The sequence below is a fragment of the Haliotis rufescens genome, unplaced genomic scaffold (genome assembly GCF_023055435.1).
Source record: "Haliotis rufescens isolate VD_foot unplaced genomic scaffold, xgHalRufe1.0.p SCAF_14, whole genome shotgun sequence".
Lineage (NCBI taxonomy): Eukaryota > Metazoa > Mollusca > Gastropoda > Lepetellida > Haliotidae > Haliotis > Haliotis rufescens.
The window spans coordinates 3,133,514-3,157,508 of NW_025963824.1; the positions used below are offsets into that span (position 1 = coordinate 3,133,514).

The window sequence follows — 23,995 nt, forward strand, 5'->3', positions numbered from 1 at the left end:
CCTAAAATTCAAATGGTCTCTTCCTGAACAACGGAAACGGTAGTAAAATGTCGAGTGCTGTCATGGGCAGATTTTAACAGGAAATGACAGCCAATCTTTGTCTAGAGGTTTCATAAAGGGACATCACCCTGCACACAATCACACAGTAAACATCAGATACACTTATCATATGTAAAGAAGACATATATTAAGATAAGGTTTATCTCACTATGATGTCTTGCAGAATCAGCACACAAGCAGCGTGGTCTAAATGTCTGTTTCACTTGTGTGTTTCCTCATTACAAGGAAGATTAAATCTTCCAGCTGAATCGTTATCGTTTTAATAATTTTCAAGATCACTCGGCATTAAAGGGATAAAAAAAGGGCTGGTCGGTTCGGAGTCAGTGTACTGTGTCTGAGTGGGGTATCGTTATCAACTAAGGCATGGTATCTTAGTGGCCTAGCACTATAACGCTGCCATCTGTTTGAACTAGAACTCACTCACTCACGTACGCACGCACATATTTACACTCACACTCACACTCACATTCACACTCACACATACTCACACTCACACTCACTCACTCACTCACATGCATAAAATCGACCTCACCTTACATGTTTCATTGTTTGTTTAACAACACTCAGCTACGTCTCGGCAGATAGGGTGACGCAGCGGCCACAACGTATGACCGCATACCCAATTATAAATAGTATGATTTTATAAGACGGCGAGCAGTGCATGCCTATCTCCAAGAGAGACTGCTTTACCTGGGACTCACGCTGTTTATATCAGTGGACTAATACTACTGCACGACAACGCGAGGTTACAGACTCACTATACACACTCGAGTGTCTTTACACACCGTACCTATGTGCAGAAGACAACGAAACATACAACTCGGTCACATTCTCAGATTGGAGTGATAGGGGAGTACACTCACTCTGCATACCTTTGAGTCAGCGAGTGGCTCTACACCCCGTACCAACGCGCAGAGGACAACACATATTTCAGTAAAGTGTCAATACCACATCATATCCAGCCATAATGTCAGAAAATAAAGTTGCTGATGTTTAACAGTATTTCAAAAGTCTAAACGAAACGAAATATGTAAAAAAGGAAGGGGTGCAATCATCGAAAAAATACTTTGCTGTGTCATCTAAAATATATTTTTTGTGTACGACATTCACAGACTGTTGCACAAGTAGTGTCAAAACATTTGTGTTTGGGCCTGAGGGGAGTCATCTGAGCCTAGGCTCAAATAACTCTAGAGAGGTCTGAGCCTGGGGAGTCATTTGAGCCTCCTACCCCGGCGCTTTCACTACTAGACTGCACATAGCTGTATTGTCTCTGTGTCCTGCCCCGCCCCGCCCACGCTTTTGAAACTTGTTTACATACAACCCGATCACAGTCTTAGATTGGAGCGATAGGGGAGTACAGTGCTTTCATCACAAGGCTGCCCAATAGAACCCAACTCTCCCTGTTCTCTGCAGGACAACCTGATGTTTGCTGAAACTTAGGGATTACAGCACACAGGTCATAAACCAGGGGAAGTGAAGCAACGTCGGTCGCCGAGAGTCCTCAGATGGGTGTCCGTCAGCTTGCCTCCTGCATGTCCTGATAGTTTTATAGCTACACACCTGCTCCACAATGAAGCACATACAATAATTAAACGCCAAGGCCAGGGAACAACCATTTTCGTTTATCAACTGAAACAGGTTATATTAGGTGTAAAATGTAAATTGGCAAATCACTGATACTCAATGTGGTATACTACATGTGGTGTCTCCATAGCCAAGTGCCTTTGTTCGAATTATGTCTCTGTTCACTAAGCGGTGAATGGGTACCCGGTACCCGGTGAATGAAAATAAAAACCGCGTGCCCACTGACCGATTGACGGGGAGCAATAATATAACATCACCATATATGAAATAATGTCCCTTTGTAACATATATGGTCTCTTTGTACTATATATTACTACGAGACAAGGTATGAAATAATGTCCCTTTGTGCCATATATGCAGACGAAACATTCTGTGAAACAATGACATTTTGGGCCGTAAACGTAGACAAAACAAGGTATGAAATATTGTCCCTTTGTGCAATATACTGCTAAGTCTCTGGGCTAACGGGGTTTCGCTGTATTAGATGCAAGATTTAGGTTCATTACGAAAATACAAATTTAAATCCTATTTAAACATTTGACAGACGACTTTACACAACAACTGCAGTTGTAAGACTGACATCTCGCCCACAGCCAACACAGTATATCTCTCCTTGTAGTCCGCACTGCTCAACTTCAAGTAGGCTTTTACAAATTGTGTAACGCCACTGGTTCATTGTGATCAGTAAGGAGCCAAAGCACGTGTTATGTTGTATCTCAGATATATCGTGTGGCAGTTGGGCAGGAAGAACGAAATCACATACGTTGGTGAAATCGACAAGCACCATAAGAACTCAATACAGAAGAAGGGTTATTTTCCTATCATTTCTAGGCGATCAGAGCAATGAAAACCAGCATTGTTCCGACTGTGACAGAAGTACAGGACGTTGCCTCACAGACTGTGACCCTGGGTATTTTGATCAGATGTGTAGTTCAGTGTGCAGCAAGAACTGCAGAAATCACTCTTGTCAATTGTCAATCTCTGGCACTTATGCTTCCTGGAAATAGGTCTTCTAAATTATCACATTCATGACGTAAAAGTTTCCTGGTGATACAGCCACTGTGTTTATTCATGACGTTGCAGTTTCCCGGTGACATAACAACTGTGTATATTCATGACGTAATAGTTTCTTGGTGATATAACCACTGTGTGTATTCATGACGTAATAGTTTCTTGGTGATACAGCCACTGAACATATTCATCATGTAATAGTTTCTTGGTGATACAGCCACTGTGTATATTCATGACGTAACAGTTTCTTGGTGATATAACCACTGTGTATATTCATGACGTAATAGTTTCTTGGTGATACAGCCACTGTGTATATTCATGACGTAATAGTTTCTTGGTGATATAACCACTGTGTATATTCATGACGTAATAGTTTCTTGGTGATATTACCACTGTGTATATTCATGACGTAATAGTTTCTTGGTGATATAACCACTGTGTATATTCATGACGTAATAGTTTCTTGGTGATACAGCCACTGTGTATATTCATGACGTAATAGTTTCTTGGTGATACAGCCACTGAACATATTCATCATGTAATAGTTTCTTGGTGATACAGCCACTGTGTATATTCATGACGTAATAGTTTCTTGGTGATATAACCACTGTGTATATTCATGACGTAATAGTTTCTTGGTGATATAACCACTGTGTATATTCATGACATAATAGTTTCTTGGTGATACAGCCACTGAACATATTCATCATGTAATAGTTTCTTGGTGATATAACCACTGTGTATATTCATGACGTAATAGTTTCTTGGTGATACAGCCACTGAACATATTCATCATGTAATAGTTTCTTGGTGATATAACCACTGTGTATATTCATGACGTAATAGTTTCTTGGTGATACAGCCACTGTGTATATTCATGACGTAATAGTTTGTTGGTGATACAGCCACTGAACATATTCATCATGTAATAGTTTCTTGGTGATATAACCACTGTGTATATTCATGACGTAATAGTTTCTTGGTGATACAGCCACTGTGTATATTCATGACGTAATAGTTTCTTGGTGATACAGCCACTGAACATATTCATCATGTAATAGTTTCTTGGTGATATAACCACTGTGTATATTCATGACGTAATAGTTTCTTGGTGATACAGCCACTGAACATATTCATCATGTAATAGTTTCTTGGTGATACAGCCACTGTGTATATTCATGACGTAATAGTTTCTTGGTGATACAGCCACTGAACATATTCATCATGTAATAGTTTCTTGGTGATACAGCCACTGTGTATATTCATGACGTAATAGTTTCTTGGTGATATAACCACTGTGTATATTCATGACGTAATAGTTTCTTGGTGATATAACCACTGTGTATATTCATGACGTAATAGTTTCTTGGTGATATAACCACTGTGTATATTCATGACGTAATAGTTTCTTGGTGATACAGCCACTGAACATATTCATCATGTAATAGTTTCTTGGTGATACAGCCACTGTGTATATTTATGACGTAATAGTTTCTTGGTGACATAGACGCTGTGTATATTCATGACGTAATAGTTTCTTGGTGATACAGACACTGAGCATATTCATGACGTAATAGTTTCTTGGTGATACAACCGCTGAGTATATTCATGACGTAATAGTTTCTTGGTGACATAGCCGCTGTGTATATTCATGACGTAATAGTTTCTTGGTGATACAGCCATTGGCTTAAGGTATTCCCTGTATAGTTGGCAGTTTTGAAAATCATAAAACACTTTCTTTTATTATCATATACATCCTTCCCTGGATTTAATTTTAAAGTTTTATCAATATTCACCGTTCAGTTAATCTGTTTTATTAAATTTTATACGCCCACCCCCCTTTCTACAAAATTCGAAATCATGGAACAGGGGTATGTATGTTCAAATGATCATGAACTTGGCATTTATTTCTTAAATATTTCATAATAGATATATATCAGCAGGGAAATCATTTAAGTTTATAAATATAAGCAGTAAATTCAATGCAGAAGTAGTGTATTGAGGCATTCAACATGTGAACTTGTATTTAGGCTTCTGAAATGCTTGTTTTTTCCATGTCTTTTTTCAACTGAGACATTGTATTTATTGCTCTGGAAGTACAAACAAGACACATAGATATAAAAACACTTCTCCAAAAACATCTGAAGTGACTATAAAATAAAAACAAGACAAAAGAAAAACAATTTACTATTATTTATTAGTATTATAACCCCAATCCTAATACCTCCCCCCCCCCCCCCCACACACACACCGCTATTTATCTGTTTGACCAAATATAATGCCACAAAGAACCAAGCCTCAACAACTCGAAAAGACTTAGTATAATGAGTGATGGTAACATGTGTAAACAATGAATATTTCCCTGTGTTTTTTTCACCTTGACAATGACCTTGACCTCTGACATTGGCCTTGCCTGCAGCAGTTCACATAAAAACAACCAAGCAACGTGCGTCATTTCACCCTGGAAATGTTATAATATTGTAGCAGGGGATGAGCCTTAGGAACAAATGAGTAATACATGTGAGAATTACATATATTTACTTCAAATAAAGAAAATCTCTCATAAAGCACTTGGATTTTCCCCCTGTATTCTCAACTTGCGAAATTGTCCTTTGCATGACAATACTACTCAAGAATGTGAAGTTATGGGGATTTTTTGAAAAATTACACAATTGAAATGTCAAACCCATGTACATGTCAATGAGTCATTTCTAATAAAGAAATGAATGAATAAATACATTTCTGTATTTCTTACAGATTTGAAAGCGAAGATGATAGATAGGCAAATACACTATTTACAATACATTATTTATATTACGTGACCATATACATGAAAGCATGCGATACAGTACTGATGAATACACAATTTACAATGTACAAATTGGGAGCAGAAGAGCGTATGTGTCTAGTACATACATATAAATCAGGTGTTTCTCTAAAATTCAAAGAGACAGTATCATGTATTCCAAGTATCATAATCACCTTAGTCATGAACATCTGCACCCAGAGACAACAAAAGCATGTCGTTAAGCATTTCTATTTTCACATATACATCATCATCAACATCAAGTTTATCAGTCAGACCTGAACAGAAACGATTTCTGACTAACATAACCATCAGAAGATGAAAATAATTTGAAAGAACAAACCATCTGTTTCTATTTAATGTGTCCGTATAAAAGAGTAGTATTGTGCTATCAAAACAATAGAATGGAATTGGGATTCGGAACTTTGTGTTTCTAGTCCATGAGCCAGACCTCAAAATTTCAGGTTTGAGTATCAAAAAGCTGAACAGATCCGATGTGGATTTTCAGTTAGCATGATGTCTTAAGTGTCCAAAAAGCCCACCCGGACATTCAGGATCGGTAGCTTAATACACTTTTGGCGGCCATCTTTAAAATGGCCGCCACGCCCTTTCAGAAGAATACTAACATCAGAAAAACTCAAATAACTCACCACCAAGATGACCTATGAACATGCAATATGGCTTATTTTGTTCGCAACAAAATTCTGCACCAGACAGTATATAACAACTTTATTTTTGAATTTATAATTTGTTCCAAAATTTGGAGTTTTTCAAAACATATGGGTATTCACAACATTCGAATCTACCTTGAATAACGAATCCTGTCAGAGGATCCTCGACTTGTTTGCAGTTTTCTTGGATGGTCTACGTCATGAGAACGGTCAGTTGGCTGCCTACTGGATGCTGTACATTGATCTGGTAGAAATACTACTTGGTTTGATTCGTGCAGACCGAACCGGAGACTGGCATTTGCATCTGAGTAGCATCAGGGATTTGATACCCTGGTGTTTCGCAATGGACAAAACGAACTATGCACGATATCTCCCGGTTTACTATGCGCAGATGAGTGAACTGGATAGAACCTGCCCAGATCTACAACGGCACTTTCTTGATGGTGGATTCTCGGTGCAGCTCCGACAGAGTAATCCATTTGGCAGAATTGCAGTAGACCAGACCCATGAAGAGACGGTTAATAAGGACACCCAGACGCCCGGTGGGACAAAGGGCTTTAGCTTAAATCAGGGTGCACTGTCTCGCTACTATCTCACGGCAGAGCATAGGGCAAATGCTCTGAGACAGCTAAGAGACCTCATCTCGTTGCAGAGTCCAGGGCTTGGTCATGCTGACTTGCAGAATTCGCGGATCACCAGAGACGAAGCTGATGTGGAGTCTATAGTCGAACTGCTTGAAAGCAGTTGGATAAACCCCTTTGGGAATGAGCCCATTGATCTAGTCTGCATTTCCACAGGTGCAGCAGCACCACCTGATGTATGCAGTGACATTATTAAAGCTCGAGAAAGGGGAGAGGAGGCATACAAGCTGCAGGCGGAACGGCTGGAAAAAGGGTCGGGATTCTATGATCCCATAAAGAAGTTGAAATTGAAGACATTCGCCGACATGAAAAAGGACACTGTGGTAAAAGGAACAAACAAAGAAATTGTTCTGAAAGCAGACAATCGGGCATTTGGTCACATGCTTCTTATTGCCCAGAACAGAAAGCTGGACATGCGAGAGGTTATGTGTTATCCCCTTGGTCAAAAGCCATGGGCACTAGCCAATGGTGATGGGACACTGAAGAAAACAGGAAAATCATCATTAGGCAAGCATATTGAGAAGGACATGGCAATCACTGACATGGCCACCGGGCGAAGGGCAACCATCGTTGATGCCATGGGCATTGTTCAAAAGGTCCATGGGGAGCAACTGACATTTGACGAACTGTCTGATCGAATACTGAAACAGATCCTTACTGACGGACGAGGAAGTGAGAGAATCGATGTAGTATTTGATATGTACAGGGACCAGTCGATAAAGACTGCAGAAAGGATCAATCGCGGGTCTACTCAAGGGATTGTCTTCAGTCAAATCAAGCCTGGCCATCGTATCAAGAACTATAAACGTCTGTTAGCCAGCACCGAGAGCAAGACTAAGCTGACAAAGTTTCTGGCGGATAGCTGGAAAGACGAAAAGAAAAGAGAGCTTCTTGGTAACACTACGTTAATGGTAACATCCGAAGGACTATGCTTTCAGATTACACAGGATAAAGTGACAGAGGTGGAAGAATTGGCTACAACTGGACATGAAGAAGCCGATACACGACTTGTTGTCCATGCCAAGCATGCCGCAGCAAACTATCCTACAGTGATTGTGATTTCAGAGGATACGGATGTTTTTGTTATCCTCCTTGGGATGCATTCAGAAATTGGCACACGGATACTATTGAGAAGAGGAAAGAAAAATCAGATTAGACTGATTGACAATTCCAAATTGGGTACCACACTAGGCAAGAAGGTCTGTGAGGCACTAATAGGTGTCCATGCCTGGACTGGCTGTGATTCTGTAAGCTCATTCGCGGGCAAGGGAAAGGTAAAAGCCGTTAACTTGATCAGGAAGAATGAACAGTTCAGGGATACGTTTGTGCTTCTTGGACAGCAGTGGTCCGTTTCAGATGATCTATTTGATGGCATACAAGAGTTCACCTGTAGCATGTACTGTCGCAATACAAAGGCCAAAGGGGTGAATGAACTGAGGTACGATATGTTCTGTGCCAAAAAGGGTGATTTGTCATCTGGGCAGCTTCCACCTTGTAAGGATGCCTTGCTACAGCATACTAAACGTGCTAACTATCAGGCAGCTATATGGCGGCGCAGCCTTCAGAACACAGTAGACCTCCCTGAACCAACCGAAGGGCATGGCTGGCATCTGAGTGACGGAGACATTGCAATATCGTGGTTAACTGGAGCACCGGCTCCTGAGATGGTTCTCTCCCTGATGGCTTGCAAGTGTCCACGTGTTTGTGCTGAAGACAGTTGCACCTGTATCCAGAATGGATTACCCTGCACCCCAGCATGCAAACTGCAGAACTGTGCCAACATGACAGCGGAAGATGACACCGACCCAGTCCAAGAGAGTGACGATAGTGACATAGATAGTGATGAAGACTAATGCGGACTTATGTTTTGAACCACAAGTCACCTGGAATAGCATTTTTCTTTCAGTCGATTGATTATTAGAAACAGACTATAATTCCAATTCACAAAACCCTACCCAAGTAGCAGCAGAGCCCATTTTCGATAGAGAGGCCAATTTGTGCATAAAGGCTTTTTTGGGTATGGTTTAACTGATTTCCTCTGATTCGTGGTGATAACCCACTCCAGAAAGCGCCAAATGCAATAAATTATTACCAAAATTTTATTGTCTGCACTTATACTTAAGGGTCAAATAACTGCCCCAAACATTTTATCCACACCTGGAGAGCTGCCCAAGGTGATCTAGGACATACATTTGCTGGTGTGTATAGCAGGCTTGACATTTGAAAGAACTTTGTGAAAAAAAGCATCAACGCATACCCAAAACTCCGAATTTTGGAACAGATTATAAAATCAAAAGTCAAGTTATTATATACTGTCTGGTGCAGAATTTCGTTACGAACAAAATAAGCCATATTGCATGTTCATAGGTCATCTTGGTGGCGAGTTATTTCAGTTTTTCCGGTGGTTAGTATATTTCTGAATGGGCGTGGCGGCCATTTTAAAGATGGCCACCAAATTGGTATTAAGCTACCGATCCTGAATGTCCGGGTGGGCTTTTTGAACACTTAAGACATCATGCTAACTGAAAATCCACATTGGATCTGTTCAGCTTTTTGATACTCATATTCGGTCTGGCTCATGGACTATTCTGAGTCATGTTCACACCACTATGAGTCAAAATCAAACTTGTTGCCATGGAAACAGAAAATATAAAAATAAAATAAAAAGCCCTATTAGAAAAAGGCACCTGTTGACAACCTGGTCTTTATATGTGCACAGTTTTAAGCAAGAGTACCTATTAGTTTCAGAAATATGGTCTGCACAAACAAACCACCATATACAGAGTCAAAGAAAAGCTTGTTGCCATTGAAACAGAAAAACAGTGTTTGAATTCAGCTCCAGAACCCCCCCCCCCCCCCCCGCTTCTGTTCAGTCTAACTTGTTCCTGTGAAAACGGGAACAAAATTTTAAGAAAAAAATAATTCCTAAATAGCAAAAGGCAGCACTTTATCCCTTTGTTAATACTTGAACCAAATTCGGATAGAACATATCTCACAGTCTTCAAGTAATGCTCTGAAAATATGGATGGACAGACAGATCAGATGATGACAATATCCAACCGCATTATATGCAGAGGGGATAAAAATGAATATGTATACTATAATGAGAACAATACATGTATCAAATGCATGTCACCAAAACATCCCTTACACACAACCAGATTGTAAGCTTGGTCTAGTCCTTGTTGAGAAAGAGGACTAATTTCGGAATGACATCGGTCAAGGGTTTTCTTTATATCTGTCACACGTGGCTGTCCCTCAGAGTTTTTACATGTAAAAGTATTGCAAAGACCATCTTCTCCATCACGCTGAAATTTTTTGCGCAGGTGACCAAGATTCAGTCCTGATCCGGCAATTTTCTCGGCAATTGACATTTTCATGACACCTTGGGCTAACAGAGGATAGAGTGTTTTGATGTGTTTGGCCTTTTCTTTGTTGAAGAGAAGTAGATTTTGGACTGCTGATGGTGGGAAACTGAACCTAGCAAGTCCCTGAATTTTCATCTTTGTGTGAGATACAAGCTTACCAAGGACCTTTACATCTTCTATGGCATTGTGTGCTTCATATGATGAGTGCAAAAAGGTCTTGGCTAATTCTTCTTGCTGGTATGACGATTGTCCAGGAAAGGCCTTCTTGAAGACAGGTAGGCTATCAATAAGACCTGATACACAGTTGAGAAATTGTGCTTTACACTGGATGTAATGCAGATGAAAATACATGAAAATCAAATCTTCTTCCATTATGCGCTACAATGAATACATTGGGAAATCCACTGAGCCATTTACAAAACTCATCAACTGCAAACTGAACAGTTTCAGGCTGAACTTGTTTCCAATTGACCGCCATTGTACCAGTATTATTAACTATGATACCAGTAACCTGTTGAGCTGTAGTTGAGATTGGTACTTTTGGAAGTACATAGGTTGAGAATCCATTTCCTGTTTCCATATCTGAAGCTGCAATCTGTGTGATATGTGGCATTTTTCCTCCACGTACTGAAAAAAAGTTCAAGCTTTAAAATCCAAGTACATACAATATGATATATAAGTACATGTATCACTTGATGCTTATTTAGGTGATGCTTTACTAATCACAGACCTATTGGCACAACAAATAAAAAATGTGTAATCATTCAAAAAGTTCATTCAAAGATGAATAATTAATTCAAACTTACTTAGGTCTGTTGTCTCCAAGTCAAATGTAATAACCGTAGCTTCTTTGCCAGCTGATACAGTCGCGAATTTCCCACGGGGTACTGCTTCAGGTAACTGCTCAACATCTACATTAGTGGTATGCCCAATACCTGTGAAATGAAATAAGTACTGTAATAAAACGTAAAACTTTGTGTTGCGTAAAGTAATGATAACAAAATAATGCCTCAAATTTCTTTATGTACTTTCATGTAAGACTGTCAAATCCCCTTTTATGCCAGGCTGTATTAACTGCACAAGACATTCCACTTCTGGTCCTGCATGGAAATCTTGATGCAAGTCTCACACGCTTCTTAGATGTTAAGATCTTCTTCTTGCCGGATTGTTTGTGTGGGGCCTGAGGAATTTGTTTAATTTTGGCAACAAGGCTGGCTGGATTTGACGGAGTGTTTACACTGAAACACATAAAAAGAAAACTTTGATACACATCAATAAATGTTCATGTCTGGCATACCAAATACAAAAATATGAATCAAATACAGCATGTACATTTTAAAAGTTAAATCCTTTCATAGCTTAAGCTAATAAGGTCTGTGAGTGAGTGAATATGGCTTTACGCTGTTTTTAGCAATATTCAAGCAATATCACGGCGGGGGACACCAGAAATGGGCTTCACACATTGTACCCATGTCGGGAATCGAACCAGGGTCTTTGGCGTGACTAGCGAACGCTTTAACCACTAGGCTACCCGACCGCCCCTAATAAAGCCTGTGATTATACCCGGTTTCCTTGGTGCTCTTAGGATAAGGTCCCCCCCGCCTGGATGTTACACCAGTGCACCATCGCAGGTTAACCTGCAGTCAAAGTCGATGGCTATATACAGCTGGCTGGGCTGAGACAATGCAGATAAAGAGACTTGTCTAAGGACACAACAAGCATCATCAAGTGGGTTTGCTAGTATTCGAACTGGCAACATTTTGATTGCGTGCCTAGTTGGTTAAATTCTCAATCATGCACTTGGCTACATGATCAAATACAACTTTTGTTTGTGCTGAAATGTTTTCAAAATTCTCACCTGTTTGAAGATGAGACTGGTGGACTTTCAATATTCGATGCTTGAGGAGTCTGGTCAGAATGTCCACTTTCACCATCAGAACTAGCATCAACTACTGGTACAGTAGAGGAATAGGATGACATCAATAATCTGAAAAATTAAAAATGAATTATAAATTGTTTTCATGTATTGTCAAAATGTTTGTTTGAGATCAGTTATTGTTTAACTTCTGTGACGGAGGAAGTTAACTGTATAACTTTTTAGCTGCTAACACATTTTACCAATGCAATGAACCAACCCGAATTAATATTGGTTCTTTTATGTGCTAAAACAATTTCACTCATGGAACCACTTATTATACAGTCCCATCTGATGGATTGATCTTCCATGTCCAACAGAAATACTGAACCTATGGAAAAGTGTCTTGTTGTTTCTAAATGATATACAGTAGTTGCATATACATTGTACAATGGAATATTTTCAAAATAATCTTATTTCCATCTGAACATATCTCCCACTATTCAACACAAGCTATACATGTACATACTAAAAATATATAGAAAAGAATAAACCTAATTTCAGGAGGTGCGTCTGGTAGAGGACAAACTCCTAAATCATCTATCATCTCCCCCATGATCTTCGCAGCTTGTCGACTCTCCTCTTCTGCAATGTCTCTGTACCAAAGAAATAAACCTGATGGGTTAAAGGCAGACCAAGAGCAACAAAGTGAAAGAGGAATTCCAAATTCAAATTGTGTTTTTTTTAAATATCCGACGCCAATATGAGATAATATTCTTTGTTTATATCTACACAGGCAGTCGTCATTAAACAATGAATTCATTTGATTCAGAGTATCCACCATGTTTATTGTATCCTTGTGTTATTAACAATTGGTTTGAACGCAAATGACTAGTTTCATAAACAAACATTGCTATGACATTGTATAGAACTTACTCCATCTCCATTCTAAATGAATCATTTGCAGCCTGTTGAGTCGACTTTTTGGCAACAGCTTCAACATAGCCTCAAGCCCTCCGTTCCATGCTCTTTAAACTTCTCTGGTTGATGGGTTTGATATTTAATGTTGAAAGGAGATTATTCATCCTGTCTGGTCCCCCAACGCTATCGATCATAGCTGTAAATAAATATTAGCCACAATCTAATTATATGAATGTATATATATTTTTTTTAGGAATGAGGGAGGGATGTGTGCCTGTTCATATAGTTGGCAGTAACAATTCAAAGTTAAATCAATGCTTTTTATAAATCGGGCATAGCTTCCGCGCACCCGGCTACCCGTCAGGTCTGGGGGCAATACTGCCTTAAATTTCATCCCCCCACCCCAAGACACAAGGACAACTGTCACAAGCGTGCAATGTCTGACCCTTTTCCCATGTTGAAGCATACTGGAAAAAAGCTTACTATACTTACTTACCTTTCGTTGATAAAACAAGACAACAATGCAAACAAACGACATTAATAAAACATATGATATCATCGTGACATGAACAATAAGAAAGGCATGACGCTGAAATATCTGATCGAAAACAGGACGATATTTGTGCTATACATCCTCGGAATGCCAAAACTTTATGATAGCATTTAATTGGTCATTAAATGTAAAACAAAAATAAAATTTACCTGTTCCAAGCTTTGTGTTGATAACAAAACATGGCATCCCTGACTTCCCCTTCTTCTCCCTGTGCGTCTTCTCGTATGGAACCATGTTTATTTGCCCACATTCTGCGTTCTGACATTTCACGTACAAATAGCCGCTAAGTCCTTTCCTCATCTCACCGACAATATTCGCATACGTTAATGGAATAGGGCCCAATTTGCAGTACTTGCAAGCGACGAGATTTGAGAGAAATTTCCCGAGCTCGACGATCCTCCGCCCTTCTTTCCATCCATCTCTGCTTGCGTATTTGCCGAGTTTGATGTTTCGAAAAAGTGGACAGTCGTCGTCCTTGCAAGGATCACCGTAGCAACCATGACAAGCTGGGTAGTTGTGGTCGATGAGCACGTTCGATTTTAATATTTTGGTGTGATTACCGGTCTTTTTCTTTTTGAATCGACCACAGCTATCTCTGTCAGTAGCCATGATTGTTTACAATAAGGGGCATAACTCTTACTCGGTATTACATCACCCGAACATTGCCGATGTTTCCAACATCGGCAAAAGTCGTAGTTTTCACCGGAAGTGTCCCATTAAGAGACCAGAAACGATAGCCTGAGGTGTGAAAGTGATATCATGAGATGAGAAAGCAATATCATGAGATGAGAAAGCAATAGCCTGAGATAAGAAAGCGATAGCCGGAGATGTGAAAGCGCTATCATAAGATGAGAAAGCGATAGCCAGAGACGATAAAGCGATATATCACGAGACAAGAAAGGGATAGCGGGGGATGAGAAAGAAATACCTGGAGATGAAAGAGATATCATGAGTGAAGAAAGCGATAGCCCTAGATGAGAAAGCGATTACCAGAGTTGAGAAAGCGATATCATGAGACGAGAAAGCGATAGTCCGAGATGAGAAAGCGATATCACTAGGCCGAAAATTGAAAGCCGGAGATGGGAAAGCAATAGTCGGAGATGAGAAAGCGATATCATGAGATGAGAAAGTGATAGCCCGAGATGTGAAAGCGCTTTCAATAGAAATTTCTATTGAAAGCGATATCACAAGATAAGAAATCGATAGCCTCAGATGAGAGAGCACTATCATGAGATGAGTAATCGATATCACAAGATGAGAAAGTGATAGTCCGAGATGAGAAAGCGATATCACTAGACGAGAAAGTGATAGACAGAAATGAGAAAGTGATAGACGGAGATGGGACAGCGATATCATGAGACGAGAAAGTGATAGCCCGAGATGAGAAAGGGCTACCAATAGATGAGAAAATGATAGCCCGAGACGAGAAAGCGATATCATGAGACGAGAAAGCGATAGCCGGAGATGAGAAAGCAATATCACGAGACGACAAAGCAATAGCCCCAGATGAGAAAGCGACAGCAAGAGATGAGAAAGTGATATCGTGTTATCGCTTTATCACGGCCGAAATTGAAGGGGAGAAAGCAATGTTTCCTCTCGGCCACCACTGACTTGTCTTGATTGATGTTGAACACAATTGAAACTTCTCAAATAACTGTATACTAATTCCAACAACCCATGTTCGTCCAAAGGGGCGAATTAATGGACACATCAATCATCACGCTCAGTACACAGGAAACAGTCAGTTGTCAGTACACAGGGAAACAGTCGGTTGTCAGTACACAGGGAACGGTCCTGTCTACTGACAACCGACTGTGTCCTGTGTACTTGACAACCGAGTGTTTCCTGTGTAAAGACAACCGGCTGTTCCCTGTGTCCTGACAACCGACTGTTCCCTGTGTCCTGACAACTGATTGTTCCCTGTGTACTGGCAACTGATTCTTCCCTGTGTACTGACAACAGATTGTTCTACTTGTGTACAGGAAACAGTCGGTTGTCAGTACACAGGACACAGTCGGTTGTCAGTACACAGGACACAGTCGGTTGTCAGTACACAGGACACAGTCGGTTGTCAGTACACAGGAAACAGTGTCCTGACAACTGACTGTCCCCTGTGTACTCACAACCGACTGTTCCCTGTGTACTTACAACTGACGGGTCTGTACATGAGAATGCATGCAATACAGGAGGAGTTGCCTCCCCCTACACTGTGTTTGAGTGCACACTTCATGTCCTACATCCAACTGACAACTACGACAAGACAGGCGTTACCTCGCCTCCGCTCTGCTTGACCTACATTCTTTGTGTCCTACAACTAACCCGCCAGATATACAACACAGGGTTACCTCCCTTTATCTGTGTCAGAGCTGCGCTTCCCAGTTGGTTCAGACTTCCTGGAATAAACGCATCAGGCAAATGTCGAGTGGTGCGTGCTAACTTACAACTAAGTGACTATTATTTCTAAATACATTTTAATAATAAAAAACCAAAATATGCATGTGACTTAGAATTGACAGGAACATTGTTTGTTCACAAATAAACTATTTCCACCATCATTAACTTATCATATTATAAAATGAAAATCCACTCACTGCAGGATTTCTTCATTGGTGCCAATTTCACCTGAGACAAAGAAGGATATTGACACTTATAAATCACATAAATCACACTTTGTTGTTGCATCAGGTACATGCTCTAGGTATGTGATGGCTTTGTACATGCCTTTTGCAAATACCTGGCAACTATCTGCATGTCGAAGGCTACTTTTGGGCAAAATGCGACCTTCATGTGATAGTCTTGGGATTCCCTTGTGCAAAATGCCTCTCTATGTATATGTAGACTGCATAGACAATGACAGTGGCTGCTACTTACTGTGTTGAAGTAGATATCTGCTTTTAATTGTAATATTTTACTGAACATTCATTTGTTACATACTGCATCTAATGTTTGTGAAATGTGATCATAATAATAAATATATTTGTAAACTTTCAGAATTTATATGTAAATAGTTAAAATTTAGTGATCTATCTTTTCAGTGATTTATGCATAAATTGCCACATCTTGTTAAAGGCAATGATGTTTTCGAACTAATAAAACAGATACAATGACCATGAATTTAACCAACTAAAAACACAGGTATATATGTCGCCGACAGCCTATTTCTACTTTTATCAATCTCAAGGCTGCTCCTCCACTGTCTACATATAATGAGTTGTGCGTGCTACCCGTACCTGGCTTAACGCCTCATTCACGGGCTTCTACGGGTGACGTCACGGCAATTTAAATGTCCAGTCATTGGCGGACAGCAATCAACACCTTTCTGATGTTGACGTTTCATGTTACAGGTAACACTTTCCTTATTATTATTATAATTGTTTGTGTATCAATAATATCGAATACAGTACTTAATAACCGATGGACGAATGTAACTTTAAGTTAGTAAAGAATCGATCGCGTATATGTAAACATCGCACTAACTTAATCGCTGCACTAGCATAGAACATAAGAGCGTGAAAGGGATAATACTATATGTATAAATGTTTCATATTTTAATACCATATAATACCAAAAACACATTTTTATGAATCACTGACTACATTTAAATCGAGATGAGAAAGCGATAGAGGGAGATGAGAAAGAGATAGCTGGAGATGAGAAAGTGATATCGTGAGACGAGAAAGCGATAGCCTGCGATGAGAAAGCGATATCACAAGATGAGAAAGAGATAGCCGGAGATGAGAAAGTGATATCGCGAGACGAGAAAGCTATAGCCCAAGATGAGAAAGCGATACCAATAGACAAGAAAGTGATAGCCCAAGACGAGAAAGCGATATCATGAGATGAGAAAGAAAAATCATGAGGCGAGAAAACATTAGCCGATGTGAGAAAGCGATATTAAGAGCCGAGAAAGCAATTGTCCCAGATAAGAAGCATATCAAGAGACAAGAAAGCAATGGCCCAAGATGAGAAAGCGATATCACGTGACAAGAAAACGATAGCCTGATTTGAGAAAGCGATATCAGTAGACGAGAAAGTGATAGCCAAAGACGAGAAAGTGATATCACTTGATTAGGAAGCGATAGCCCAAAATGAGAAAGCCATGTCATGAGAAGAGAAAGTGATAGCACGAGGTGAGAAAGCGATAACAAGAGACCAGAAAGCAATAGCCCGAGCTGAGAAAGCCATAGACGGAGTTGAGAAAGCGAAATCACTAGACAAGAAAATGATAGCCAGAGTTGAGAAAGCGATAGCTGTAGAAGAGAAAACGATATAAGAAGACGAGAAAGCGATATTTGTAGATGAGAAAGTGATAGCCGGAGATGAGAAAGAGATATCATGAGACAAGAAAGCGATATCCCAAGATGAGGAAGCGATATCAATAGACGAGAAAGTGATAACCCTAGGCGAGAAAGCCATATCACGAGAGGAGAAGGCGATAACCAAAGATGAGAAAGCAATTTAATCATGAGATGAGAAAGTGATATCGTGAGATGAGAAAGCAATAGCCTGAGATGAGAAAGCAATATCACGAGACAAGAAAGCGAAAGCCTGAGATGAGAAAGTTATATCACAAGACGAGAAAGTGATAGCCAGAGATGAGAAAGCGATATCAAAAGATAAGAAAGCTGTAGCCCGAGATAAGAAAGTGATATCAAGAGGCGAGAAAGTGGTATCCCGAGATGAGGAAGTGATAGCATAAGATGAGAAAGTGATAGCCCAAGATGAGAAAGCGATGACAATAGACGATAAAGCGATAGCCTGAGACGAGAAAGCAATATCATGAGACGTAAAAACGATAGCCAGAGATGAGAAAGGATTAGCCGGAGGTGAGAAAGCAATATCATGAGACGAGAAAGCTATATCTATAAATGAGATAGCAATAGCCTGAGATGAGAAAGCGATATCAATAGACAAGAAAGTGATAGCTCGAGATGTGAAAGTGATATCATTAGATGTGAAACGATAGCCCGAGATGAGAAAGTAATATCATGAGGCGAGAAAACATTAATCCGATGTGAGAAAGCGATATTAAGAGCCGAGAAAGCAATTGTCCCAGATAAGAAAGCATATCAAGAGACAAGAAAGCGATAGCCCAAGATGAGAAAGCGATATCATGTGACAAGAAAACGATAGCCTGAGTTGAGAAAGCGATATCAGTAGACGAGAAAGTGATAGCCAAAGACGAGAAAGTGATATCACTTGATTAGGAAGCGATAGTCCAAGATGATAAAGCCATATCATGAGAAGAGAAAGTGATAGCCCGAGGTGAGAAAGCGATAACAAGAGACCAGAAAGCAATAGCCCGAGCTGAGAAAGCCATAGACGGAGTTGAGAAAGCGAAATCACTAGACAAGAAAATGATAGCCGGAGTTGAGAAAGCGATAGCTGTAGAAGAGAAAGCAATATAACAAGACGAGAAAGCGATATCTGTAGATGAGAAAGTGATAGCCGGAGATGAGAAAGAGATATCATGAGACAAGAAAGCGATATCCCGAGATAAGGAAGCGATATCAATAGACGATAAAGTGATAGCCCTAGGCGAGAAAGCGATATCACGAGATGAGAAGTTGATAACCAAAGATGAGAAAGCAATTTAATCATGGGATGAGAAAGTGATATCGTGAGATGAGAAAGCAATATCACGAGACAAGAAAGCGAAAGCCTGAGATTAGAAAGGGATATCACAAGACGAGAAAGTGATAGCCCGAGATGAGAAAGCGATATCAAAAGATAAGAAAGCTGTAGCATGAGATAAGAAAGTGATATCAAGAGGCGAGAAAGTGGTAGCCCAAGACGAGAAAGTGGTATCCCGAGATGAGGAAGTGATAGCCCAAGATGAGAAAGTGGTAGCCCAAGATGAGAAAGCGATGACAATAGACGAGAAAGCGATAGCCTGAGACGAGAAAGCAATATCATAAGACGCAAAAACGATAGCCAGAGATGAGAAAGGAATAGCCCGAGGTGAGAAAGCAATATCATGAGACGAGAAAGCGATATCAATAAATGAGATAGCATTAGCCTGAGATGAGAAAGTGATATCAGGAGACAAGAAAGCGATAGCCCGAGATGAGAAAGTGACATCACGAGACTTGAAAGCAATAGCCCGAGAGGAGAAAGCGATATCAATACATAAGATAGCTAAAGCCCGAGACGAAAAAGCGATATCCCGAGATGTGAAAGCGATATCATTAGACGAGAACGTGATAGTTCAAAATGAGAAAGCGATATCAAGAGATGAGAAAGCGAAAGCCCGAGATGAGAAATCGATATCACGAAACTAGAAAGCGATAGCCTGAGACGAGAAAGCGATACTCCAGGAAGAGAAGGCGATGTCAATAGACAAGAAACAGAAAGCCCAAGACGAGAAAGCGATATCACGAGATGAGAAAGCGATATCACAAGAAGAGAAGTCCATAGCATGAGATGAAAAAGGAATAGCCGGAGATGAGAAAGCGATATCAATAGATGAGAAAGCAATGTTAAGAGCCGAGAAAGCGATACTCCGAGATAAGAAAGCTATATCGAGAGAAGAAAAGTTGATAGCCTAAGATGAAAAAGCAATATCAAGAGACGAGATAGCGATACCATGAGATGAGAAAGCGGTATCACGAGACGAAGAAGCGATAGCCTGAGACGAGAATGCGACACCCCTTGCTGAGAAAGCGAGGTCAACCGACGACAAAGCGATATCACAAAACGAGAAAGCGATGGTCTGAGACGAGAAAGCGATGTCATGAGACGTGAAAGCGATAGCCAGAGATGAGAAAGCAATATCACGAGACTAGAAATCAATAATCCGAGATGAGAAAGTGATATAAAGATCTGAGAAAGCGATACTCTGAGATAAGAAGCGATATCAAGAGACGAGAAAGCAATAGATACCCCGATATGAGAAAGCGATGTCACAAGATGAGAAAGCCATAGCCGGAGATGAGAAAGGAATAGCTTGAGATGAGAAAGCAATATCATGAGACCAGAAAGCAATATCAATAGATGAGAAGGCAATAGCCCAAGGTGAGAAACCGATATCATGAGACGAGAAAGCAATAGTCCGAGGCAAGAAAGCAATCGCCGGAGATAAAGAGATATCATGAGACGTGAAAGTGATAGCCTAAGATGATAAAGCGATATCATGAGACAAGAAAGCAAAAGCCCGATATGAGAAAGCGATATCATCAGACTGGAAAGCGATAGCCCGAGACAAGAAAGCTATATCACGAAACGAGAAAGTGATAGACAAATATGAGAAAGCGATATGAAGAAACGAGAAAGCAATAGCCTAAGACGAGAAAGCGATATAATGAGAAGAGAAAACGATAGTTCGAGATGAGAAAGCAATGCTAAGAGCTGAGAAAGTGATAGTCCGAGATAAGAAAGCTATATCAAGAGACGAAAAGTTGATAGCCTAAGATGAGGCAGCCATATCATGAGAAAAGAAAGCGATAGCCCGAGATGAGAAAGTGAAATCATGAGAAAGCAATATTAAGAGCGGAGAAAGCAATATCACGAGACAAGAAAGCGATACCCCGTAATGAGAAAGCAATATTAGGATTTGAGAAAGCGATAGTCCATGATAAGAAGAGATATCAAGAGACGAGAAAGCGATAGATACCCCGAGATGAGAATGCAATATCACAAGACAAAAAAGCCATAGCTGGAGATGAGAAAGGAATAGCTTGTGATGAGAAAGCAATATCCTGAGTTGAGAAAGCGATATCAATAGATGAGAAAGCAATAGCCCGAGGCGAGAAAGCAATATCATGAGAAGAGAAAGCGATAGTCCGAGGTAGGAAAGCGATAGCCGGAGATAAAGAGATATCATGAGATGAGAAAGCGATAGCCCAAGATGAGAAAGCGATATCATGAGACGAGAAAGCAATAGCCCGATATGAGAAAGCAATATCATAAGACGGGAATGCGATAGCCCTAGACAAGAAAGCTATATCACGAGACGAGAAAGTGATAGCCAAATATGAGAAAGCGATATCAAGAAACGAGAAAGCGATAGCCTGAAAAAGCTATACAGATGAGTCGAATACCTAGATCGCTTTCTCTTGTATGGTGTTATTGCTTTCTCGCTTTCTCACGATAAAGCAATATCCCTGTAATTTTCAGTTGAACGCAATCACTGTACAGACGTTGGTGATTTTAAACAATCAACTGATTTCTGTTTAAAAAGTAAATTATTGATTTATGGCCCTATTTAGCAGTATACACAACGGGACCATCACGCCATCAGCTTTTTCGTTCTATTGCTTTCTTGCTTTCTCGCTCTATCGTTTACACGCTCTATCGCTTTCTTAAGCTATCACTTTCTTTCTCTATCACACTGCTTTATTGCTTTCTTGTATCGTTCTAGTGCTTTGTCGATCTATCGCTTTCTCACTTTCTCACTTTATCGCTTTCTGGTCTCCTACTATTACTTTCTCTTCTCGTGTTAGCGCTTTATCGCGGCCGAAATTGAAGGGGAGAAAGCAATGTTTCCTCTCGGCCACCACTGACTTATCTTGATTGATGTTGTAAACAAATGAAACTTCTCAAATAACTGTATACTAATTCCGGCAACCCGTGTTCGTCAAAAGGGGCGAATTAATGGACACATCAATCATCACTCTCGGTGAGTATCCTCTTACCAGGCGGAGTGGGTCATTGTTCATTCGGTTTTGATGATTTGTCACATTGTTACTCATTAATTTGTATTGTTGTGATAATAGCATTGTGATGTGGAGAGTCGATATCCTATGGTTGGTATTATATTTTGATATGTGAGGGTTACATAGAGTATATGTGAATGAGTGGTTTATAGCTATTCATCATGTATTTTCTTTCTGTTTTTCCCATAGGTTTTTGCGGCTGATATACATAGCTGAATGTGTGAGGTTGTACAACGATAACAATACGCAATTTCAGGTGTTCGTTCACATATTCTCACGCCCAACAAGGGAAGCATCACATCGATAGTACTGCCGACAGAGAAGCACAATATGTTTACTTCAAGATTGGAGTTGTTTTTTGTTTATGTTCATCAACTAATGACAGTGCCTCACGTGAGCAAATTCCGTGATACAACTGGAAGACTGTTCAAAGCAGCGCTAATCCAGATTCACTCAATCAATGTAACCCAGATCAAACAGCTTTTGGGCAAGGGTCGTATGATGCTCTTTGAATTTTTTATAGAAAGAGCATGCTCCATTTTACCTCAAAAAGGAGTGAAATGTAGACACACTCTTGACATACAATCTTGTGGCGAGTTTTTCTGTTACTCTGAATATTTATGCAAAAATATAGATATGAACACTCATATTACGAATAGTCAGTCAAGTTCGCATGGACTTTATCAATCACGTTTACCCCAACCGTATCTTTCAGTGTTGCAAAGTAGTGGAACAACAGGAGTTACATCATTAACTATGTATACAAAGCAGACTATAAATCATTCACCGATGCTTTAGAAACGATTTCATATATCTATAATCGTGAGTTCGAATCCCAACACCAGACGCATGCATTACTTAGAGATTTCACCCTACAACAATTTGACACCTGTGTGTCAAGATCACAGATAATCTTGTATAGATTAATTATATGTTAGTACTTAAGATAGATGTATTATGGTATGGTTACATTAGTATATTAAGTTCAGCGAGTTGTTTTTAGATATTGTCAGGTAATACTATGGGAACAGGTTAGGTTCAGGGAAGCGTGACTGGGTACGGCTGATAGCTGGGGAGTTAATTGGTGTAACAATAGGGAGGTCAGGGGACGCTGGGACTTCTGGGTCAGTTTAAATAGCGGGGTAGGGTAGTAACTTGTACAGTCAGCCAGAATCAGTATATTCATTTAAGGCATGGACTAACATTGTGGGAGATTTCTACTCTGGTTTTTACATTTATTTGTTTCATGTAGAATTGAATTTTAGAGGATAGAATTTTGAGTTGTGCATTGTTTTCAAATGTAATTATATACACATATAGATTGTAATAACGTAAAGCCACTGTAACAATAACAGCATGATTAAAGTATAAACAGTTCCACTCAGTAAATTGTAAATCGGAGTATTGGTGCATTGTTGTATGTATTGTAAGGTAGTGACACATACCTAGGTTACTATAGTTGCTTATATTATATTGTAGTGTCCCGGAACTGACCGGTTATCCTTAAAATCAACTACGTAGGAGGAAAGAAGTACCTCCGATAGGACGTAGGGAGGAAGGACGAACCTCCAACATTACGTAAGGAGAGAAGTTCTCCGACACTACGTAAGGAGAGAAGTTCTCCGACACTACGTAAGGAGAGAAGTTCTCCGACACTACGTAAGGAGTGAAGTTCTCCGACACTACGTAAGGAGAGAAGTTCTCCGACACTACGTAAGGAGAGAAGTTCTCCCACACTATGTAAGGAGAGTTCTACGACACTATGTAAGGTTTTCAGTTCACAGGGAACAGTCGGTTGTCAGTACACAGGGAACGGTCCTGTCTACTGACAACCGTCTGTGTCCTGTGCACTGACAACCGACTGTTCCCTG

General features: G+C 40.1%; 2 protein-coding genes across 3 annotated transcripts in view; one reads left to right on the plus strand and one right to left on the minus strand.

The window, feature by feature from the left end:
- The window catches only part of LOC124122347, a 377,435-nt gene that overhangs the window by 304,408 nt on the left and 49,032 nt on the right, over positions 1-23,995 (plus strand). The gene's annotated exons all lie outside the window — the stretch shown is intronic.
- On the minus strand, positions 10,948-13,837 carry LOC124125526. Its single transcript, XM_046488853.2, has 6 exons — positions 13,620-13,837; positions 12,933-13,113; positions 12,551-12,652; positions 12,000-12,128; positions 11,170-11,379; positions 10,948-11,076 (listed from the first exon to the last, which is right to left on the minus strand). The coding sequence occupies exons 2-5, from the start codon at positions 12,941-12,943 to the stop codon at positions 11,172-11,174; spliced, it is 450 nt and encodes a 149-aa protein (XP_046344809.2). The 5' UTR covers positions 12,944-13,113; positions 13,620-13,837; the 3' UTR covers positions 10,948-11,076; positions 11,170-11,171.

Excerpts from the sequence above, each read along its gene's own strand:
- LOC124125526 (XM_046488853.2), bottom strand. Across the intron at positions 12,129-12,550 it reads GACGCACCTCCTGAAATTAG|ATTATTGATGTCATCCTATT; the intron begins GTTTATTCTTTT and ends TTAATTTTTCAG. Across the intron at positions 11,380-11,999 it reads CCAGTCTCATCTTCAAACAG|TGTAAACACTCCGTCAAATC; the intron begins GTGAGAATTTTG and ends TATGTGTTTCAG.